The sequence below is a fragment of the Oncorhynchus mykiss genome, chromosome 11 (genome assembly GCF_013265735.2).
Source record: "Oncorhynchus mykiss isolate Arlee chromosome 11, USDA_OmykA_1.1, whole genome shotgun sequence".
NCBI classification, from domain to species: Eukaryota; Metazoa; Chordata; class Actinopteri; order Salmoniformes; family Salmonidae; genus Oncorhynchus; species Oncorhynchus mykiss.
Genome location: NC_048575.1, coordinates 32,477,605 through 32,498,437, shown reverse-complemented (window position 1 = coordinate 32,498,437; position 20,833 = coordinate 32,477,605). Strand labels below are relative to the sequence as shown.

General features: G+C 41.3%; 2 protein-coding genes across 2 annotated transcripts in view; one reads left to right on the top strand and one right to left on the bottom strand.

Annotated features, from left to right (window-relative positions):
* The window catches only part of LOC110535581 (LYR motif-containing protein 4B), a 60,449-nt gene extending 51,206 nt beyond the window's left edge, over window positions 1-9,243 (top strand). The window contains exon 3 of the mRNA XM_021620661.2: window positions 8,399-9,243. Within this exon, the coding sequence (XP_021476336.1) occupies window positions 8,399-8,449 (51 nt within the window). The 3' untranslated portion in view covers window positions 8,450-9,243. The remainder of the gene's footprint in view (window positions 1-8,398) is intronic.
* A 3,484-nt stretch (window positions 9,244-12,727) lies between these two features.
* Window positions 12,728-15,294, bottom strand: ppp1r3g (protein phosphatase 1 regulatory subunit 3G). The gene has a single exon (XM_021620657.2). It carries the CDS (start codon window positions 15,072-15,074, stop codon window positions 14,229-14,231), a length of 846 nt encoding a protein of 281 aa, XP_021476332.1. The 5' UTR covers window positions 15,075-15,294; the 3' UTR covers window positions 12,728-14,228.
* Window positions 15,295-20,833: the final 5,539 nt, after the last annotated feature.

Sequence of the window (20,833 nt, the reverse complement as noted above, 5' to 3'; positions counted from 1 at the left end):
GAAACCAGGCACCGTTCATCACCTGCCCAATAACAATCCCTACGGTGAAGCATGGTGGTGGCAGCATTATGCTTTGGTTTTTGTTTTTCAACTGCAAGGACTGGGAGACTAGTCAAGTTCAAGGAAAAGATGAAGGATGCAAAGTATGGAGAGATCATTGATGAAAACCAGTTCCAGGACCTCAGATTGGGGCAAAGGTTCACTATCCTACAGGACATCGACCCTAAGCACACAGCCAAGACAACGCAGGAGTGGCTTTGGTACAGATCTCCGAATGTCCTTGAGTGGCACAGCCAGAGCCCGGACTTGAACCTGATCGAACATGTCTAGAGAGACTTGAAAATAGCTGTGCAGCGACGCTCCCCATCCAACCTGACAGAGCTTGAGAGGATCTTTATAGAAGAATGGGAGAAACTCCCCAAATACAGGTGTGCCAAGCTTGTAGCATCATACCCAATAATATTAGAGGCTGTCATCACTGCCAAAGGTGCTTCAACAACAAAGTACTAAGTAAAGGGTCTGAGTACATGTATTTATTTATTTATTAAGAAGGAAAGAAATTCCACAAATGAACTTAAGGCACATGAAATGCATTCCAGGTGACTACCTCATGAAGCTGGTTGAGAGAATGCCTAGAGTACATGTATGCAAAGTTGTTATCAAGGCAAAGGGTGGCTACTTTGAAGAATCTCAAATATATTTTGATTCAACACCTTTTGTTGTTGAGTTACTCCATATTTCATAGTTTTGATGTCTTCACTATTATTCTGCAATGTATATATTTTTTTAAACATTTTATAAAACCTGGAATGAGTAGGTGTCCAAACATTTGTGTGTGTATCTCTACCATTTTTATTTAAAATTGAATGTAAAATCTTATTTTCTTGTCTATTACTATTACTATTCTATTTTCCATAGCAAAATAGACTAAATTCACAAAGTAGACTAAATTCTTCGCTACTTTAGAACCCGCTTTATTTTTTTGAAATTTTTGTTTAACCTTTTATTTCATCACGGAATCATACGAAAAAGAGGGGGGGACTATAGCTTGAAAAAATATTTTCCTACATTCGGACTGTTTTCCTCAAGAAATTAAGTCGGTTTCCTTTCCAGCTGAGTATCGCGATACTGCTATCAACTTCCCAACCCATATGGTCTACCATGTAGGGAACCATGGAGAACAGGCACACCAAAGTGTTTATTCCACTAATTGAGGTGTGTATTAAAGGCACTGGACTATTAGGGGCAGAGTGTCAGAATCTAGAGGTACCACTATTTGAGGCAACCCTGGACAGGTTGGGAGGAGGAGACAAATAGAATGTCAGCAAGGCACAGAAGTCTGAGAGCCCCATTCCAAAACAACCAAGGGCATCCCTTCCTTCCTTCCTTCCTTTAGGAGAGCAATACTGTACAAATCTTCTCAACTTTGTTAGATGAAGGAATTGGTATTGTAGTGGGGGAGGGAACAATGTATTTATTTATTTATTTTTTGTGGTATTTTCCAACGTTGGGTGATTGCGTTTTTGAGAACCATCTCCCCCCCACAGTTTTCCCTATCTGATACATGGCCAGCTGTTTGCATGTCATTGAAATTTGCTGGAAACATCTGGCTTCTCACCAGCTGTGAGGAGAATAAATATAGAAGAAGCACTAGGAGGTTGGGAAACAGGTGAATTTAACAAGATAACGAGTCCCCACGCCTCATCCTAGCCTTAAACACTCCTGTTCTTCAACTCCATGGGGTGGGTAGCAGCATCTGGTACCCCCTATATATTTGCTGAAGGACAAGGGCATGCCCATCACAGGTGTTCCCCTGGGGTGCCAGCCACCCAATGCCTTGCTGATGTCAGGGAAAAATAAATCTGCAGTACCACTCCACATTGGCCCCAGGTGCAAGCAGAACTGGCACACTTAGAGGGCATGAGGTTGGTAGACTGTATGGATGGCACAGAGCAATGGTAGGAGCATAGAGCAGGGCTGGCGTTATGGTTGGGCCTTAGGGGGCCTGGCCCACCATACTGTACCTCCTTGCCCGTCCAACTAAAATACATTGATAATTTATTTGGCCAAGGCTCGGGCCAACAGAAAATGCCTAATCAAGCTCAGTTAAAGCATCCGAGCGAGTGAAACCGCACACCTCTGTCTCAGTATGTGTAGACCATGCGTTGTTTCTGATGCTTATTTAAGTACTTCACACCACTGATTTTACATGTACTGTAGGCCTACGTATTTTACAGGGATTGCGCTATAATGATCAATGTCATGACTAGGGCGGTGGCGGTCATGACATTTTGTCAGCCGGTGATCAAGGTAACTGACCGTTAATTAACATAAACACATTTAGCATTTCCTGGCTTCCATGCATCAGTGGCCTACAAGCCACTGATGCAGACCTTTTGGAACATCTACATTTTAAAAAGTCTAAATCCATCACAGTAAATGGTATGAAGAAAATGTATTCTATTTCAGAAGAACAGAATAGCATACTCAGAGTTGTCCTTATGTTAAGCCCTGATCTGACTATGCCATATGGCTGTGGGCTAAGCTAGTTCACTTAGCAGCCAAGACTTGGTTAGAATTCTGTGGCATTATTTTATAGTATGAAGAATACAATTGAACATAGCTGAATAAAATATAAATTATATTTTCTCCATAGGATTTGAGGGAGTCCGGACATGCAGCTATTCTGTGTTGAACGGTTAACAAAGAAAATGTACTCCTATATGTTTAATTTAGAGTTATTTATGTAAAGTTAGTTACAAATGTTGGGCTATATGTTTTGATACATTGTAAGGCTGAATGATGCGACAAATGATGATTTAATGCATAATGCATCAAATTTCTCGACTGCATCCGCTTTGTGTGGCCATAACGCACCCTAAAAGAATCCATTCCTTTTGCAGCTAGTGGCCATCGTGCCCTTTGGTTGAATATAATAATTATAATTATCTTCTCCTGGCTGCGTGCTGAAGCACCTCACTCACATGACTCTCCATCACGTGATCTACCGTAGAAAAATGCTTATTGAAATTTGCGATTATTGCAGATTTATGTGGTGACAGTGTTTCCTAGCCTCAGTGCAGTGGGCAGCTGGGAGGAGGTGCTCTTATTCTCCATGGACTTTAGTGTCCCAGAACTTTTTTGAGTTTGTGCTACAGGATGCAAATTTCTGTTTGAAAAAGCTAGCCTTTGCGTTCCTAATTGCCTGTGTATATTGGTTCCTAACTTCCTTGAAAAGTTGCATATCGCGGGGGCTATGTGATGCTAATGCAGTACGCCACATGATATTTTTGTGCCGGTCAAGGGCAGTCAAGTCTGGAGTGTACCAAGGCTATATCTGTTCATAATTCATTTTTTTGAACGGGGCATGCTTAAGATGGTGAGGGAAGCACTTTTAAAGAATAACCAGGCATCCTCTACTGATGGAATGAGGACAATATCCTTCCAGAATACCCGGGCCAGGTTGATTAGAAAGGCCTGCTCGCTGAAGTATTTTAGGGAGCGTTTGACAGTGATGATAGGTGGTTGTTTGACCGCGGACCCATTACGGACGCAGATAATGAGGCAGTGATCACCGAGATCCTGTTTGAAGACAGCAAGGTGTATTTCGAGGGCAGGTTGGCCAGGATGATATCTATGAGTGTGCCCGTGTTTACGGATTTAGGGTTGAACCTGGTAGGTCCCTTGATAATGTGTGTGAGATTGAGGGCGTCTAGCTTAGATTGTAGGACGACCGGGGTGTTAATCATATCCCAGTTTAGGTCACCTAACGGTAAAAACTCTGACGATAAATGGGGCGGCAATTAATTCACATATGGTCTCCAGGCCACAGCTGGGAGCAATATTCCAAACATAGTTTGGGACAGTTTTGGGATGCGATAGATTATTGCAACCACTAGCATCAAAAAACCTGTTTTAAGCAATGAGCCTGATGCAATGTATGAGAGCATTTTAACTTAAAATGTTGATACACTATTATTCTATTTCTTCACATTATAAGCTCGGCAATGCACACACGGCAGTAGGCTATTAGCGCGAATGTTCCAATAGCAGGAAAACACAATTCTCAAAAGTGACCACAAATGCGATTTATGCATTATGCTAAAGGTGCATTTTTATGGTGAAAATTCAAACTTGAAACTCACACACTGCGTATGTACAGTGCCTTCGGAATGTATTCAGGTCCTTTTTCCACATTTTGTTACGTTATTCTAAAATGGATATAAAAAAAATATAAAAATCCCTCATCAATCTACACACAATACCCTATAAGGACAGTAAAAACAGTAAAAACCATATATATATTTTTTAATTTTAGCAAATGTATTAAATAGAACACATACCTTATTTACATAAGTATTCGGACTCTTTGCTATGAGACTCGAAATTGAGCTCTGGTGCATCCTGTTTACTTTGATCATCCTTGATGTTTCTACAACTTGGAGTCCACTTGTGATAAATTCAATTGATTGGACATGATTTGGAGAGGCAGAAACTTGTCTATATAAGGTCCCACAGTTGACAGTCCATGTCGGAGCTAAAACCAAGCCTTGAGGTCGAAGGAATTATCCGGGCGTGACTAAATGGTCACGCTGAATTTAACTGTCTAATGACTCTTGACCGCCGGTGTAATGTTAATACAGTCACAGTAACAGCCCAAGTCATGACACAGGCACAATGAAAGAGCCATAAGCTATAATATAATCATGTTGTTATACCAGAATCCAATTGGTAGCATATTAAATGGAAAATTCATGATTAATGTATCGTTTACAATAATGTGTTTACTGGTGATTTCACAATTTTTATTTAGTCAACTCATTCACAAATTGTGGCTGTGATCAGTTTTTAGGTTTGGGTTGATTTGAGTTTTATAGCTAGTAAGCAGCCCAAGCAAACATCATTGTGCATATCTTTCTTCACCCACCATCAACATCAACAATCTCTGAAATCCTCCTCCATGCCATTCACCTTCTGATTTTTGTCTCCGTATTCTAGCGAAGCGACATCATATAGAGTTGGAAAACCAGACCCAGCAATGATTGACTTTCCTCCATATGTTTTGGTTTTGCTTGACCGGAACTAATGACCGGTGGAACTATGTTTCATGGACGGAAGATTTTCAAGCAAACATCTGCTCCTCACTGAATTGGGTAATGGCAGCGGAAGCCACGTGCAATTTGCATCAAGTTCTAGCGCTCCGCTGGCAGGGTTCTTGCCGCTCACCTTCCCACAATCCACTGCGCTTTGCTCCACGTTCCCCCATTGAAAATGAATGGGGGCGGAACGTCGTCTTGACACATTCAGAAGTGGTGAAAACCCTACACAGCCTACTACAAAATAGCCTATAGAATGGCGCACAGAATACAATCCAAACCAGTATCCTGTTGAAAAGGCTTGGTCTTTGTACAGTTGGACAGGCAACCGTGTTGAAGTCTTTCCCCAATACTTTAATGTCCAGGCAGAAAGCAAGACCCCCAAAATAACACCAAGGCCTTTGGCATCACTTTTGTTTGTTATAAGCCAGGTAAAGGGAAAGGAGTACACTGCAATATTCCGTGCTTTTTTTAAATCCAGCAATATTAACTGGTACAAACTGTAACACAGTAACTAAGAAGATGGCAAAAAAACAAAAACAGGTGCCTGTTGCGAAGCTCTGGTAGGTTTATAAACCTGCTAGGGTAATGTAGCTCTGCACTTTTAAACCAGCCATAAGCAGGTGCAAACTTTAACACAGGCCTTTAACAGGCCTTGTTGGTTTATTTATCCACGTCCAGTAGATGGCTGTGCTCCCTGTTCTGGCCTTGGCAGCCGTAGGGGGTTCTGACGGATGGCTTGTGTCAACAGAACACAGGCATATTTACACAGGGGCGGGGGCTCTGCGAAATGGATCTTAATGCTCCTCTTTGCTGAGCCATCCCTTTGAGAAATGAACAGTCGCAGCCTTAGCCGACCTTGCATATGTTCGCTCATTTCTCTGTCACTACTGCCTTTCCCGTGAAGGCAGCAAGTTGCCCGCACTTTACCAGCCGGGCTTTTAACAGATGGCTTCCTTGACTCACTTTGAGGCATCTTTTAATGTCGAAACCATATATTGGATTTAGCCCCAGTGTCAGTCAGTGTTTGGGGAAGGGGATACCTAGTAATATGCACAACTGAATGCGTTCAACCGAAATGTGTCTAACGCATTTAATCAAAGAGGAGGTCTGAATCAGAGAGGTGAGGCCTTAATCGACGTCCATGTCATCGGCGCCTTGCTTAAAAGGCAGATCTTTCCTCTTTGCAGGCTTGAGGAATTGAACCAGCGACCTTTGGGTTACTGACCCAACGCTCTTAACCTCTAGGCTACTTGCATGAGAAGAGGAAGGAATGAGCTGCTTTGGTTCTGTTGATACAGCAGGTTAGGGTGTGTTTGTGTGTGCGTGTATGTATGTGAACTCGGCAAAAAAAGAGACCCTGTCTTTCAAAGATCATTCGTAAATATCCAAATAACTTCGCAGATCTTCATTGTAAAGGGTTTAAGGTCACAGTTATGAAAACTTAGGACACTATAAAAGAGGCCTTTCTACTGACTCTGAAAAACACCAAAAGAAAGATGCCCAGGGTCCCTGCTCATCTTTGTGATCGTGCCTTAGGCATGCTGCAAGGAGACATGAGGACTGCAGATGTGGCCAGGGCAATAAATTGCAATGTCCGTACTGTGAGACGCCTAAGACAGGGAGACAGGACAGACAGCTGATCGTCCTCGCAGTGGCAGACCACGTGTAACAACACCTGCACAGGATCAGTACATCCGAACATCACACCTGCGGGACAGGTACAGGATGGCAACAACTGCCCGAGTTACACCAGGAACGCACAATCCCTCCATCAGTGTTCAGACTGTCCGCAATAGGCTGAGAGAGGCTGGACTGAGAGCTTGTAGGCCTGTTGTAAGGCAGGTACTCACTAGACATCACCGGCAACAACGTCGCCTATGGGCACAAACCCACCGTCGCTAGACCGGACAGGACTGGCAAAAAATGCTCTTCACTGACGAGTCACGGTTTTGTCTCACCGGGGTGATGGTCGGATTCGCGTTTATCGTCGAAGGAATGAGCGTTACACCGAGGCCTGTACTCTGGAGCGGGATCGATTTGGAGGTGGAGGGTCCGTCATGGTCTGGGGCAGTGTGTCACAGCAGCATCGGACTGAGCTTGTTGTCATTGCAGGCGTTACAGGGAAGACATCCTCCTTCCTCATGTGGTACCCTTCCTGCAGGCTCATCCTGACATGACCCTCCAGCATGACAATGCCACCAGCCATACTGCTCATTCTGTGTGTGATTTCCTTCAAGACAGGAATGTCCGTGTTCTGCCATGGCCAGCGAAGAGCCCGGATGTCAATCCCATTGAGCACGTCTGGGACCTGTTGGATCGGAGGGTGAGGGCTAGGGCCATTCCCCCCAGAAATGTTCGGGAACTTGCCGGTGATTTGGTGGAAGAGCAAGAACTGGCAAATCTTGTGCAGCCCATGAGGAGGAGATGCACTGCTTAATGCAGCTTGTGGCCACACGAGATACTGACTGTTACTTTAGATTTTTACCCCCCCCCCCCGACCTTTTTTCAGGGACACATTATTCCATTTCGGTCAGTCACATGTCTGTGGAACTTGTTCAGTTCATGTCTCAGTTGTTGAATCTTATGTTTCTACAAATATTTACACATGTTAAGTTTTCTGAAAATAAACGCAGTTGACAGTGAGAGGACGTTTCTTTTTTTTAGCTGAGTTTGTGCTTGTATATACCGTATGTGTATTGAGTGCTGATAAGTTAAAAGCTGTGAATAACTTAAGACATGGGAATTGTGAGTCATCGCTTGATGTTTGAGGTAGCAGGTGACTGTCAAGAATATGTGCAAATATACAAAGATACCCATAGCAGGGGAAAAGTATGCATTTTAATCTGAGCTGTTGAACTGGTACCACTGTTAAACAGATTGTGCACTCATGAGAAGTCCTGACTCTCGATTCCAATTTCACTGCGGACTGTCAGAATAGGTCACCAGACTTTGATACAGTAGGTCAATGTTGTAACTTGCTGTATCGATAAACTGAGCTTTGCTCCCACAGTTCAGTATGGATTTGACAGACATCATCTGCCTACAGTATTCATCTGAACCACTAAAATGGTGTGGGGAAATGAAGCCCAGGTTGTCTGACAATCTCAACAACTAAGTGTTATTTTCACGCAAATGCTCCCTGTATAGTGATGTTTATTTACAAAATCAATCAGTTTTGCAACACATTCGTTGTGATTGCCAACACAACTTACCCTAACAATGTTTATGGACGACATATCAAATAATGGAATTCCGGTGAACTTCCCTTTTAAGTAATTTATTTTCTCCTTTCTCCACAGGTTGCCATAGGCAAGATGTACCCGACCCAGAAGACTATTGTTGAGGGGTAGGGTTCGAAGAGAAACCACCGATGGGCATTGATGGAGTGTCTCAGAACGAGAGGAAACGATGCCCAAGAGACCATGGGAAACGGAGCACTGAACCTCAACCTCACTTTCCCTTTCACACAGAAGCTTCATTTTCCGACGCCCTCATTGGATGGATAGGGGGAAAGCCTATGGGTTGGGCCTACTTTGTCCGACATTCTTTACCAGTGTTCCCAACCCTCCACATTTTTGTTCTAGCCCTGCACTGATACACATTATTCAACTAGACAGGGGCTTGCTGATGTAGTTGATAATGTGAATGTGTCAGTGCAGCCCTAAAACAAAATGTGGACTATCTAGCGTTCCCCACGAGAGGGTTGGGAAACACTGCCCTAAACATTTTGTGATGGACTGTCGTAGATCTGAAAGCATCAGATAGGCCTACATTTTTTTTTTGATAATGCCACCTAGCCTTTTGGTAGGCAATAAAGATTCTACCATATTGCTCACACCTTTACACACATATATATATATATATATATATATGGTAGGAAGAGACAAGGGGATGGTTGATTTCCGACTTGGCAACTGTGCAGCGTTGACGACGTAACGATTGTCCTTGGTCCCTATATACTGTACCCTCTTCACCATACTAAAATAATGAGCTTCTTTTGTGAGCTGTAAGAGTTGTAGCAGTGCCACGGTGTACACACGGTCTTGATTCCCTGTTATATTTTTCTATTGTGTGTTGTATATATGATTTGTCGTCATGTAAGATGGTGTATAAACAGATTAAAGATATGCGGATCTGAATCGCATTATTGTCTCCATACTCATTAGTCATGACTCAGTTGGTAGAGCATGGCACTTGCAATGCCAAGGGTCATGGGTTAGATTCCTGCTGATGCCCCCCATACATCAAATGTATGCATGCATGACTGTAAGTTGCTTTAGGGAAAGGGGGATACCTAGTCAGTTGTACAACTGAATGCCTTCAACTGACATGCGTCTTCCGCATTTAACCCAACCCCTCTGAATCAGAGAGGTGTGGGGTGCTGCCTTAATCAACATCCACGTCTTTGGGGAACAGTGGGTTAACTGCCTTGCTCCGCTTTATGACACTATTATTCTGTTATGACAAGTCTTACAATGCATTAAAGCTGCATCATAATGCATTATACCTGGAGGCAAATAATGGAAATGGATGATGTTACACATGATTTGAAGAAGGCAGTGAATTGGAGTTGGGTGAGAGGGTGAATGTATCCCTTTTGTTGGTTTTAGATAAGCAGTGACTTAGTAGTAGACGGAGACTGGTATAAAGATTCTATTAACACACAAGGATCAAAGTTGAAAGCTCCCGCATATGTCATCTCCAAATATCTTATCTGCTTCTGATCAGTGTTTTAGGGTGATCAACAAAAGCTGTTTTGAAGCACATGAACATCAAGGGAGGAGACCTGGATTCAAATATGGTTTAAATACTTTCTGTGCTTGATTGCGCTTGCCTTGCTTAATGGACCAATATAATAGTCAGGACTTGCCATTTGGTACTATCTGGCATTCCAGGCAGGCTGCAGTGAACACTCAACGTATTTTAAAGATTTCAGATAGTGATGCTTCCTGAGTTCAAATTCTAAGACAACTGGGACTGATTACGTTTGAATAATAAGAGGATACTTGATAATGACATTTTAGTCATTATCAACATGTCATGTACTGTTTAAGAAAAGGAGCATTCCGCATTTAAAACATTTTGTCCATTTCATTGGTTCATATACAGTTAAAGGCGGAGGTTTAACATACACCTTAGCCAAATACATTTAAACTCAGTTTTTCACAATTCCTGACATTAATCCATGTATAAATTCCCATTCTTAGGTTAGTTAAGATCACCACTTTCAAGAATGTGAAATGTCAGAATAATAGTAGAGAGAACTATTTATTTAAGCTTTTATTTCTTTCATCACATTCCCAGTGGGTCAGAAGTGTACATACACTCAATTAGTATTTGGTAGCATTGCCTATAAATTGTTTAACTTGAGTTAAACGTTTCGGCTAGCCTTCCACAAGCTTCCCACAATAGGTTTGGTGAATTTTGGCCCATTCCTCTTCACAGAGCTGGTGTAACTGAGTCAGGTTTGTGCTCCTTGCTCGCACACACTTTTTCAGTTCTACCCACAAATTTTCTATGGGATTGAGGTCAGGGCTTTGTGATGGCCACTCCAATAACTCGACTTGGTTGGCCTTAAGCCATTTTGCAACAACTTTGGAAGTATTCTTGGGGTCATTGTTAATTTGGAAGACCCATTTGCAACCAAGCTTTAACTTCCTGACTGATGTCTTGAGATGTTGCTTCAATATATCCACATAATTTTCCATCCTCACGATACCATCTATTTTGTGAAGTGCACCGGTCCCTCCTGCAGCAAAGCACCCCCACAACATGATGCTGCCACCCCTGTGCTTCACGGTTGGGATGGTGTTCTTCGGCTTGCAAGCTTCCCCCGTTTTCTTCCAAACATAACGATGGTCATTATAGCCAAACAATTCTATTTTTGTTTCATCAGACCAGAGGACATTTCTCCAAAAAGTACGATCTTTGTCCCCATGTGCAGTTGCAAACCGTAGTCTGTTTTTTTTTATGGCTGTTTTGGAGCAGTGGCTTATTCCTTGCTGAGCGGTCTTTCAGGTTATGTCGATATAGGACTTGTTTTGCTGTGGATAAAGATACTTTTGTACCTGTTTCCTCCAGCATCTTCACAAGGGCCTTTGCTGCTGTCCTGGGATTGATTTGCACTTTTCACACCAAAATACGTTCATCTCTAGGAGACAGAACGCGTCTCCTTCCTGAGCGGTATGATGGCTGCGTGGGCCCATGGTGTTTATACGTGCTTACTATTGTTTGTACAGATGACTGTGGTTCCTTCAGGCATTTGGAAATTGCTCCCGAGGATGAACCAGACTTGTGGTGGTCTACATTTTTTTTCTACGGTCTTGGCTGATTTCTTTTGATTTTCCCATGATGTCAAGCAAAGAGGCACTGAGTTTGAAGGTAGGCCTTGAAATACATCCACAGGTACACCTCCAATTGACTCAAATGATGTCAATCAGAAGCTTCTAAAGCCATGACATTTTCTGGAATTTTCCAAGCTGTTTAAAGGCACAGTCAACTTAGTGTATGTAAACTTCTGACACAATGGAATTGTGATACAGTGAATTATAAGTGAAATAATCTGTCTGCAAACAATTGTTGTAAAAATTACTTGTGCCATGCACAAAGAAGATGTCCTAAACGACTTGCCAAAACGATAGTTTGTTAACAAGAAATTTGTGGAGTGGTTGAAAAATGAATTTTAATGACTCCAACAACTATGTAAATGTCCGACTTCAACTGTATTCAATAGCCCAATTGATGTCATAGTGCATGAATCGCAGGATTAAAACAAAATAACGTGTTGCACTGTTACATCAACATACAGTACATGTACCATTTAAGATTGAGACAAACTTTGCAATTTCACATTGTCTATAGTCTGTACATTCAGTTCAGTAGGCCAAGGTCTAAGACTGGACAGTTACATGAACATGCTGTGCGGACTCCAGACCTGAGTTCAAATACTATTTGAAATGTTTTAATTTCATATTTGAACACTGGTCTGTGGTTGTTGTCCAGAGAGATTCTTATCACTGCAGAGCTTCAGCCTGGAAACCAGCCATTCTCTGTTGACAGAGTAAACTCCACGTGATTTGCTGATTTGCCTCTTGAACTTTGGTCAGGGGACAGGTACGGTATGGGACAACAACCCTGACAACCACCAAGTACTACTGCACTAAAGGGTACATGACAGGCCAAACAAGGGAAGTGACATCACTGGCATGAGTAGTGTGCTGCTCACAAACCCACCCGCAGTATTCCAAACACACTGGGAAAGTTCTGACTGTAGAGAAAGCAGTGGAGGAGTTTTGATAAGGTGATGTCATCATAGAGATTCTATGTAATTATATGGATGTCAAATAAGTTTTCCATTAAATGTAATACAGAATAATGTAATTGGCCTATGTATGACTTAATAGCTAAGTAGATGTGTAATATATGCTTTATAATATGATATGCAGTTGACGTAAAGCATGACCAAGTTCCACCCCCAAACATGTAGAATATATACAATTCAGTCATAGCTGTAATGCCAACAGGCACTGTGTCATGCTAACACACAGAGCTCTGTTCTTCTCATTAATTGAAGGAAACCAGTGCTCTCCAGAGAACAGTAAATGCTCTAATATGTGACACGAACCTGCTGCCTCTTAGACCATTTTATTGAAATCAAAGTGTATTGGTTGTGATTACAGATCTGCAGATGTTATACCAGGTGCAGCAAAATGATTGTTACTAGCTCCAACAATAGAATAAAAAACATGAGCTGGCGCGCACCCAGAAAAACTATTTTGTGTGGAGATGCTGACTGATGGCGAATTAACTATAAACTAGCTCGAACAGTGCAGCAGAATGTCTCGCAAATACAATACAAATACACAAATCATCAAAAAATATATAATCAAGAATTGACGAGTCCAATTAACAGTCCAGTGTAGATATTCACTGTTCAAGATCTTACAAGCCGTTCACTGTGTAGCCATCCACACCAATATAACAGATTGCTCATTAAATCTTTCCTTGGTGTCCATGGGAGTACAAACAATAATTAATATGGTTTGTGGCAGAGAACTCTGGCAGATTTAGCTTCTCACATGATTTTATAACTAGGATAAGTCCCACATTTTCAAACTGCAATATTCTGGGCCCTGAATCAAAGGCTATGACTGAAATGGTACACTACTTAAGATCAGCCATTCCCTTTAGTGCAATGCTTTTGACCAGAGATCAAAAACATTGCACTATGGGTCAAAAGTAGTGCACTCTTTTAAGAAATAGGCTGCCACAAGTTTAGCATTATCTTTTACCGTTGTTTCACTTAGGATTAGGTGGTGCACACTGTATGAGTTGACTATATGAAGTACAGTGCCCGGCGCTTATAAGTATGACAATGTGTACAGTGCCAAGGACATTGTACATTTAAGGATGTTTACATCATGTATTCTATCCTTTTCTTTTAGCACTAAATTGATTATTTGATTGTCATTAGCGGAGTGCACTGTACTGCAATTGTTAATACGGCCGAGAACATTCACAATGATGAAACTGATTAACACAATTCATAAAAATATCTGAATTCATAAGTCATTACAATTCACAGCTCAGCACAGTAGGATAGCGCTCCTGATCAGATTACATGATATGCAAATATTATGTAGAACAGGTGACATCCCCTTTGATTATGGGTATTTGTACTGTAATGTCTCTTAAAATACTTAATTGGCAGTCTTTTAGTATGGTCTTGGGTCTGTGCAGTCCCCACTGGCAGTGGAGCTGATAAATGTTCATCAGTCATTCACAGATCCTAATGGCAATTCTTGTGTTATTAAATGATGTTCCAAAAGAGGTCAGAGTGCTCAACTGGACAGATGTAAACTTGGCAACTCCATGTTTTACTTTAAAAAAAGGATGGATCAGAATGGTTCCCTTTTTTGGTTCAAAGTCAGCACATCAATCTTCAGTAGGCCTTAAGTCATAATCATTATGAACGCATATCCACCTTGATAATAACACGGTGGGGCTAGATGTAAAAGGAAAAATACTAACTTTATTGAAAAGTATATATCAATCCTCGTGATAGAGAACAACTTCCTAAGAACACTTGTTGAACGACACCAACTTTACGAACGTGCATAAGAGCGCGTTTTAAGTGGCGTGAAATGCCGCGCTCTCGTAGGTCACCATGCCTGTACAGTGATACTTCAAGGTATAGTTTTGTCCATTGTTGTTATCCCAAAACTCGCCCTGGTCATTCCTGATGTACACGGCGAAGTGCACCGAGGAAGTTGGGTCTAGGACCGGAGGTGTGTACAAGGTAAAGGTATAACGCTCACCGACAATATTGTCATCCACAGGCATGGGTATCGCCTGCGCGTCCACGGAAGACAGCCACTCGTTGAACGTGTACCTTACACCAACTTCCCTCGTACAACAACTTTGAATATTTGTCCGAATCTGCCCACGGACGTCAAACCGGGTGATGGTCACCTTCTCCAGGTTGACGTGGCGCTGCAATACCGTGGTCTCAAAATGTTCAGACTCAACTGGCATCTTGAAAGTTGGGACGAGACGGTCCATGGTCAAGGTGGATTGAAAGTTTATGCACAGGTCCCCAATTGGATACTCTCGGTCCTGTTGATGAGGGGGAAAGCTCTGCAGTCTTGAAAATACCTTGGAAGGGATTTGCGGTTCTTCTGTTGTGCTGAAGTGCTTCACACTTGCCAAATCAAGCCCCATAGAGTCTGCGAACTTCACCCGTTTTCGGCCGTTATTGGCTATTTCTTCAAAAAGCGTAGCCTGCTTTGGGTACGCGGGCAGGGATTTCGCTCTTCGCCTGTCTTTCATATACATTTCTGGCGGTTCCAATATGCCATCTTTCAACTCCTCATCATGACCATTCTCCGTTGGCTCCTCGTCAATTCCCGATAGCATGGTTTTACCTGAAATCGGAGAACACTGTTTGGAATCAGACAGGAGGCCCGAATCAGACATTGGTAATGCGTGCGTTATGAATAAACACCGGAACAGTTCCAATGATGAAGTTTACATTCCCGTGGAACTTCTCAGTTAGTGTGATACGCCCATTTAAAAGCTCATCATCCAACTCTGCCTGTTTCTGTGTTCAGCATCAGTCTTCGGAAAGTTAATGCAATTTCATTTCACGTCATTGCAACGTAATAGAGCACTATTCGATGTGGTAAAATAAAGAGGCAATGGAATGATGACGTTCCATTTACCAACTTGGCTTGCATTTAACTAATCTGATCTAACAAAGTGGATATTCGTCAAAATCCGTCATGATTTATGTATTGTAACAGGCCCACAATGTGCTTACCTAAGTCCGATTTGGATATAGTTGGCTGTTTTCGCTGCATAACATGTAGAAGTTGTCACTTTTCAGGTTTAGAAGAAGTGACTGCAGTTTGTATAAGCTAACATCTTTGATGGTAGTAGTCAAAGTCGCTTTGTAATGCAGTTGATTGGTAAGGATGACAAACATGCTTTGGGGTTGACATCCATACAAGCATTATGCTCCGTTTTGTACCTCAACATAGTGTGAAATACGCCTAAATGTAGGTTAATTTTGCTGGGGGTAATGAGGAGATTCAGAATTCCCCCCCCCCCCCCCCCCCCCCCCATGGCCCTTTCCCCCACATATTTCCATAGCAATTCCATTGTTTTTTGTAGGCAGTAACTCTGCAATGACTTGGCCAAAGCCTATGGGTAAATTAATGGTGTTTTTGTCTGTTTTAAAAAAATATTTTTTTTTATAAACACCAAGAAATAAGGTTTGTGGTAACACAGGTTTAGGAGATCTTACACATTTTGTTCTATTTATGTGCTTGTTTTGATTGGATAAGTGCTTAAAAAATCATATTAAGTTATGTTAGGTGATGAAGATTATCTCATAGAACAAAACCTAATGTAACTTTGGTACATTTTTAAGCATTTATCCATTCTAAACAAGCACATAATTCCTCAAGGTTATCTTAACTGACTGATGTTATCTAATTGAACAAAACGTATAAGATCTCCTAAGCCTGTGTTAACCTCAGACTTTATTTTCAGCATTTCCCAGAACCCCATTCGTTTCCCCCATAGGAATGGATGAACGAACCAGAGGTAACTAATTTCTGTTGTTTAGGACTATAAGCTGGCGAGCTCTATTCGAGCTTACGAACAGCTCACCTGCAGACATTTTGTGAATTTTAAAGCACTTATCCAATCAAAACATGCACATAAAGCACATAAATGCTTCATAATTCATAAAGGTCATGTTAACGGACTGATATATCATAGAACAAAACGTATAAGATCTCCTAAGCTTACAAACAGCTCACCTGCACGGCACGCTGGAGCGTGTGCTAAAAAGGCATTAGGGTATTGGGCTATAAAGTCATCAAATTATTAATTATCAAAATTGTCATTATTCAATATTAACAAATTCATGTTTTAATGCCAACATCTATATGTAGTTTGGTGACAATATAATATTGTAGGCTATTTTTGCATCAGAAAATAAATAGACCCACATTCGAGACCCTTTCAAACCCTTGATATGAAAATAACCCAGTAACCTAGATAGAATAGGCCTATACTTGTTTGTTGCTCAAGAATGATCATTACTGTGATTTCAGCCACAAAAACAACAACATTGCATTGATAAGTGATAGCCTTCTGTGTTTCCAGTTGCATCACAGTAGACAAAACCTGTCACAAAATCCATATAGGTCCTCTGCACGGACATCATGCCATGACATTTGGTTCACTTTGTTGGATTGTTCACCATATTTGGCCAAGCAAGTGGTAATATCTGTTAAGATCAACAGCATCTAGATAGTCAAATTACGCATTTCATTAAAATGCCTATATTGTTCATCTCTATGTAGATGATATCACATCACATGTTTCATCCAGAATATGAAAGTGACAAGTTTCCTCCTCATTCAAACCTAGGGCTATCACCATCTCAATAAAATAAAATAAAAAATACTTACAAATAAATCATTTAAATATTTTATTTAACTAGGCAGTTAAGAACAAATTCTTATTTGCAATGATGGCCTACAAGGGAACAGCGGGTTAACTGCCTTGATCAGGGGCAGAACAACAGAGGTTTTACCTCGTCAGCTCGGGGATTTGATCCACCAACCGTTTGGTTACTGGCCCAACACTAATCACTAGGCTACCTGCAGCCCCACAAATAGGTAAGAACTACTGACACCAACAACCAAAGCTTCCCTGATGACATGCAAAGTCCTAGATGTGGGCTCTATACCACATTTAAAAAATGGCCACTTTAATAATGGAACACTAGTCCCTTTACTAATGTTTACATACCGCTTTACTCATCTCATATGTATATACTATTCAACTGTATTTTAGTCAATGCCACGCCAACATTACTCATCCTAATATTTGTATATTTCTTAATTCCATTATTTTACATGTGTGTATTGTTGTGAATGGTGTCAAGATACTACTGCACTGTTGGAACTAGGAACACAAGCATTTTGCTACCGCAATAACATTGCTAAATATGTGTGACCAATACAATTTTTCCACTAGATGGTGCTCTATAACTATTCTACAAAGCCACAGACAAATTATATAATGGGAATGCACAGAGGTGGGTTTTGCAAAAGTAATACCCAATCAAAGTATGATAATAAAGTTAGAGGAATGTGACAAATTAGCATACTTTTGATGGTTTAATACCCGCTGTTTCTCTGTGGACCAAAGCTTAATTGTTGATATATGATCAAATAAACTACTTTAAACACCTTTTTTTGAATTATTTTATTGAAAAAACAAAAATGGAAGATGTCAAATTACTTTTGAGCAGCTGTAGAACATTCAGTGGCGAGTTCCCCTGCCTTCTAACACCCTAGCAGTTTAAAAACAGGGACAACCATGATATTTTACCATTAAAAAAACACATTGTCCTGGTCATATGGGGTCAACTTAATCCCGATTAAAATGGCTCCCAAAGTGTGAGTCTCGACACAGCAGTCACTTAAAATCAGTGCAAGAATGTGGCCTTCTCTATGGAACATTGAGACCCATGTCACCAGAAATGTGGGACCAGTGGGTTAACAGTTTTTCATACTGGGTTTTGGGACCATTCGGTTCACAGTTTTGCATATGTTAAAATGCAAAGGTAAGATGTGAAGCACATAATATATTATAGGCTGCTTTTATAAGCCTAAACTTCCATGTTCTGTTTCAATCGCAGGGTTACAGTATGTTAGAGTAATAGTGATATGACAACATAAAAATATATAAAAGGTAACTGCCAAAATCATGGAAACTCAAGTAAATACAAAGGCATACAAAGTATATTGAAAGCAGGTGCTTCCACACAGGTGTGGTTCCAGGGTGAATTAAGCAATACAAATTCCATGTATAAAAATGCTTTGCCCGGCCAGTGGATGACAATGCCCCCATCCACAGGGCACGAGTGGTCACTCAATGGCTCGATGTGCATGAAAACGATGTAAACCATATGCCATGGCCATCTCAGTCACCAGAGGGGTATCCTACGAAGCACATTTTAGGAGTTAGAGATAACTTTAGTCAACTCGGGCTAACTGGACATACAAAAGTGGTTCCCCTTTTAGCCAGGTAAATTTATATGGCAACGAATCCTTCAGAACTAACCTGCTCCGGCGCAGGCTAACTCACTGCTAACTCCACTTACCCTGAATGAAATGACTGAGCTGTGAGTTGAGGACCAATGAAATCAGATACCCTCCCTCTTGCAAAGATTGCATTATAACTTGCCCACGGATTGATGTTTCAGCATTGTCTCAATGAAGAGTTTGGCGTTGGACTAGCCATGTACGACATGCATACACAGTTACAAGCCTGCGAGAGTTAGAGGCAAGCAGAGGAGCAATATCCACCGTCATAGTACAGATGAAGCCTGAGCTGGAATGTGAAGCTAACTGAAGCCGGTAAGCTTTAGAAAACACTGAGTAGATCTAGCTTGCTTTTCATAGAATATGGCTAAGATTTCAACCCAATTGAACACTTATGGGAGATTCCGGAGCGGCGCTCGAGACAGCGTTTCCACCACAAATATCAAAGTACCAAATTATGGAATTTCTTGTGGGAGAATGGTGTCGCATCCCTCAGAGCTCCAGCTGTTCTATCTCATGGTAGCCCAATGCCATATTAAAACACCTTATTTTTTTTCCTTTATTTTGGCAGTTACCAGTCTATTTCAATTTTACATTCTCAATACATGAATCTACATTTGTCTAAAATCTCCATATGTAAATAAGTATTTTATTTATATATACACAGTCATGTGAAAAAGCAAGTATAACCCCTGGAAAGTGGTCTTTAAAAAATACATACATAACCAGTCAAAAGTTTTGGACAGACCTACTCATGCCAGGGTTTTTATTTATTTTTACTATTTTCTACATTGTAGAATAATAGTGAAGACATCAAAACTATGAAATTACACATATGGAATTATGTAGTAACCCCAAAAAAGTGTTAAACAAATCCAAATATATTTTATATTTGAGATTCTTCAAAGTAGCCACCCTTTGCCTTGACAGCTTTGCACACTCTTGGCATTCTCTCAACCAGCTTCATGAGGTAGTCACCTAGAATGCATTTAAATTAACAGGTGTGCCTTGTTAAAAGTACTTAAAAAAAAATGTATTTCCTTAATGAATTTGAGCCAAACGGTGTTGTGACATGGGTAGTATACAGAAGTTAGGCTTATTTGGTAAAAGACCAAGTCGATATTATGGCAAAAACAGCTCAAATAAGATAAATGACAGTCCACCATCACTTTAAGACATGAAGGTCAGTCAATCTGGAAAATGTCAAGAAAATGTCAAGAACTTTTCAAGTTTCTTCAAGTGCAGTCGCAAAAACCATCAAGCGCTATGATGAAACTGGCTCATGAGGACCACCACAGGAATGGAAGACCCAGATTAACCTCTGCTGCAGAGGATAAGTTCATTAGAGTTACAGCCTCAGAAATTGCAGCCCAAATAAATGCTTCAGAGTTCAAGTAACAGACACATCACAACATCAACTGTTCAGAGGAGACTGCGTGAATCAGGCCTTCAGGTCAAATTTCTGCAAAGAAACCACTACTAAAGGACACCAATAAGAAGAGACTTGTTTGGGCCAAGAAACACGAGTAATGGCCAATAGATCGGTGGAAATCTGTCCATCGGTCTGATGAGTCCAAATTTGACATGTTTGGTTCCAACCACCATGTCTTTGTGAGACACACAGTAGGTGAACCGATGATCTCCGCATTTGTGGTTCCCACCGTGAAGCATAGAGAAGGTGTGAAGGTGCTTCGCTGGTTACACTGTCAGTGATTTATTTAGAATTCAAGGTACACTTAACCAGCATGGCTACCATAGCATTCTGCAAGTCATACGCCATCCCATCTGGTTTGCGCTTAGTGGGACTATCATTTGTTTTTCAACAGGACAATAACCCAACACAACTCCAGGCTGTGTAAGGGTTATATGACAAAGAAGGAGAGTGATGGAGTGCTGCATCAGATGACCTGGCCTCCACAATCCCCCGACCTCAACCCAATGGAGGTGGTTTGGGATGAGTTGGACCGCAAAGTGAAGGAAAAGCAGCCAACAAGTGCTCAGCATGTGGGAACTCCTTCAAGACTGTTAGAAAAGCATTCCAGGTGAAGCTGGTTGAGAGAATGCCAAGAGTGTGCAAAGCTGTCATCAAGGCAAAGGGTGGCTACTTTG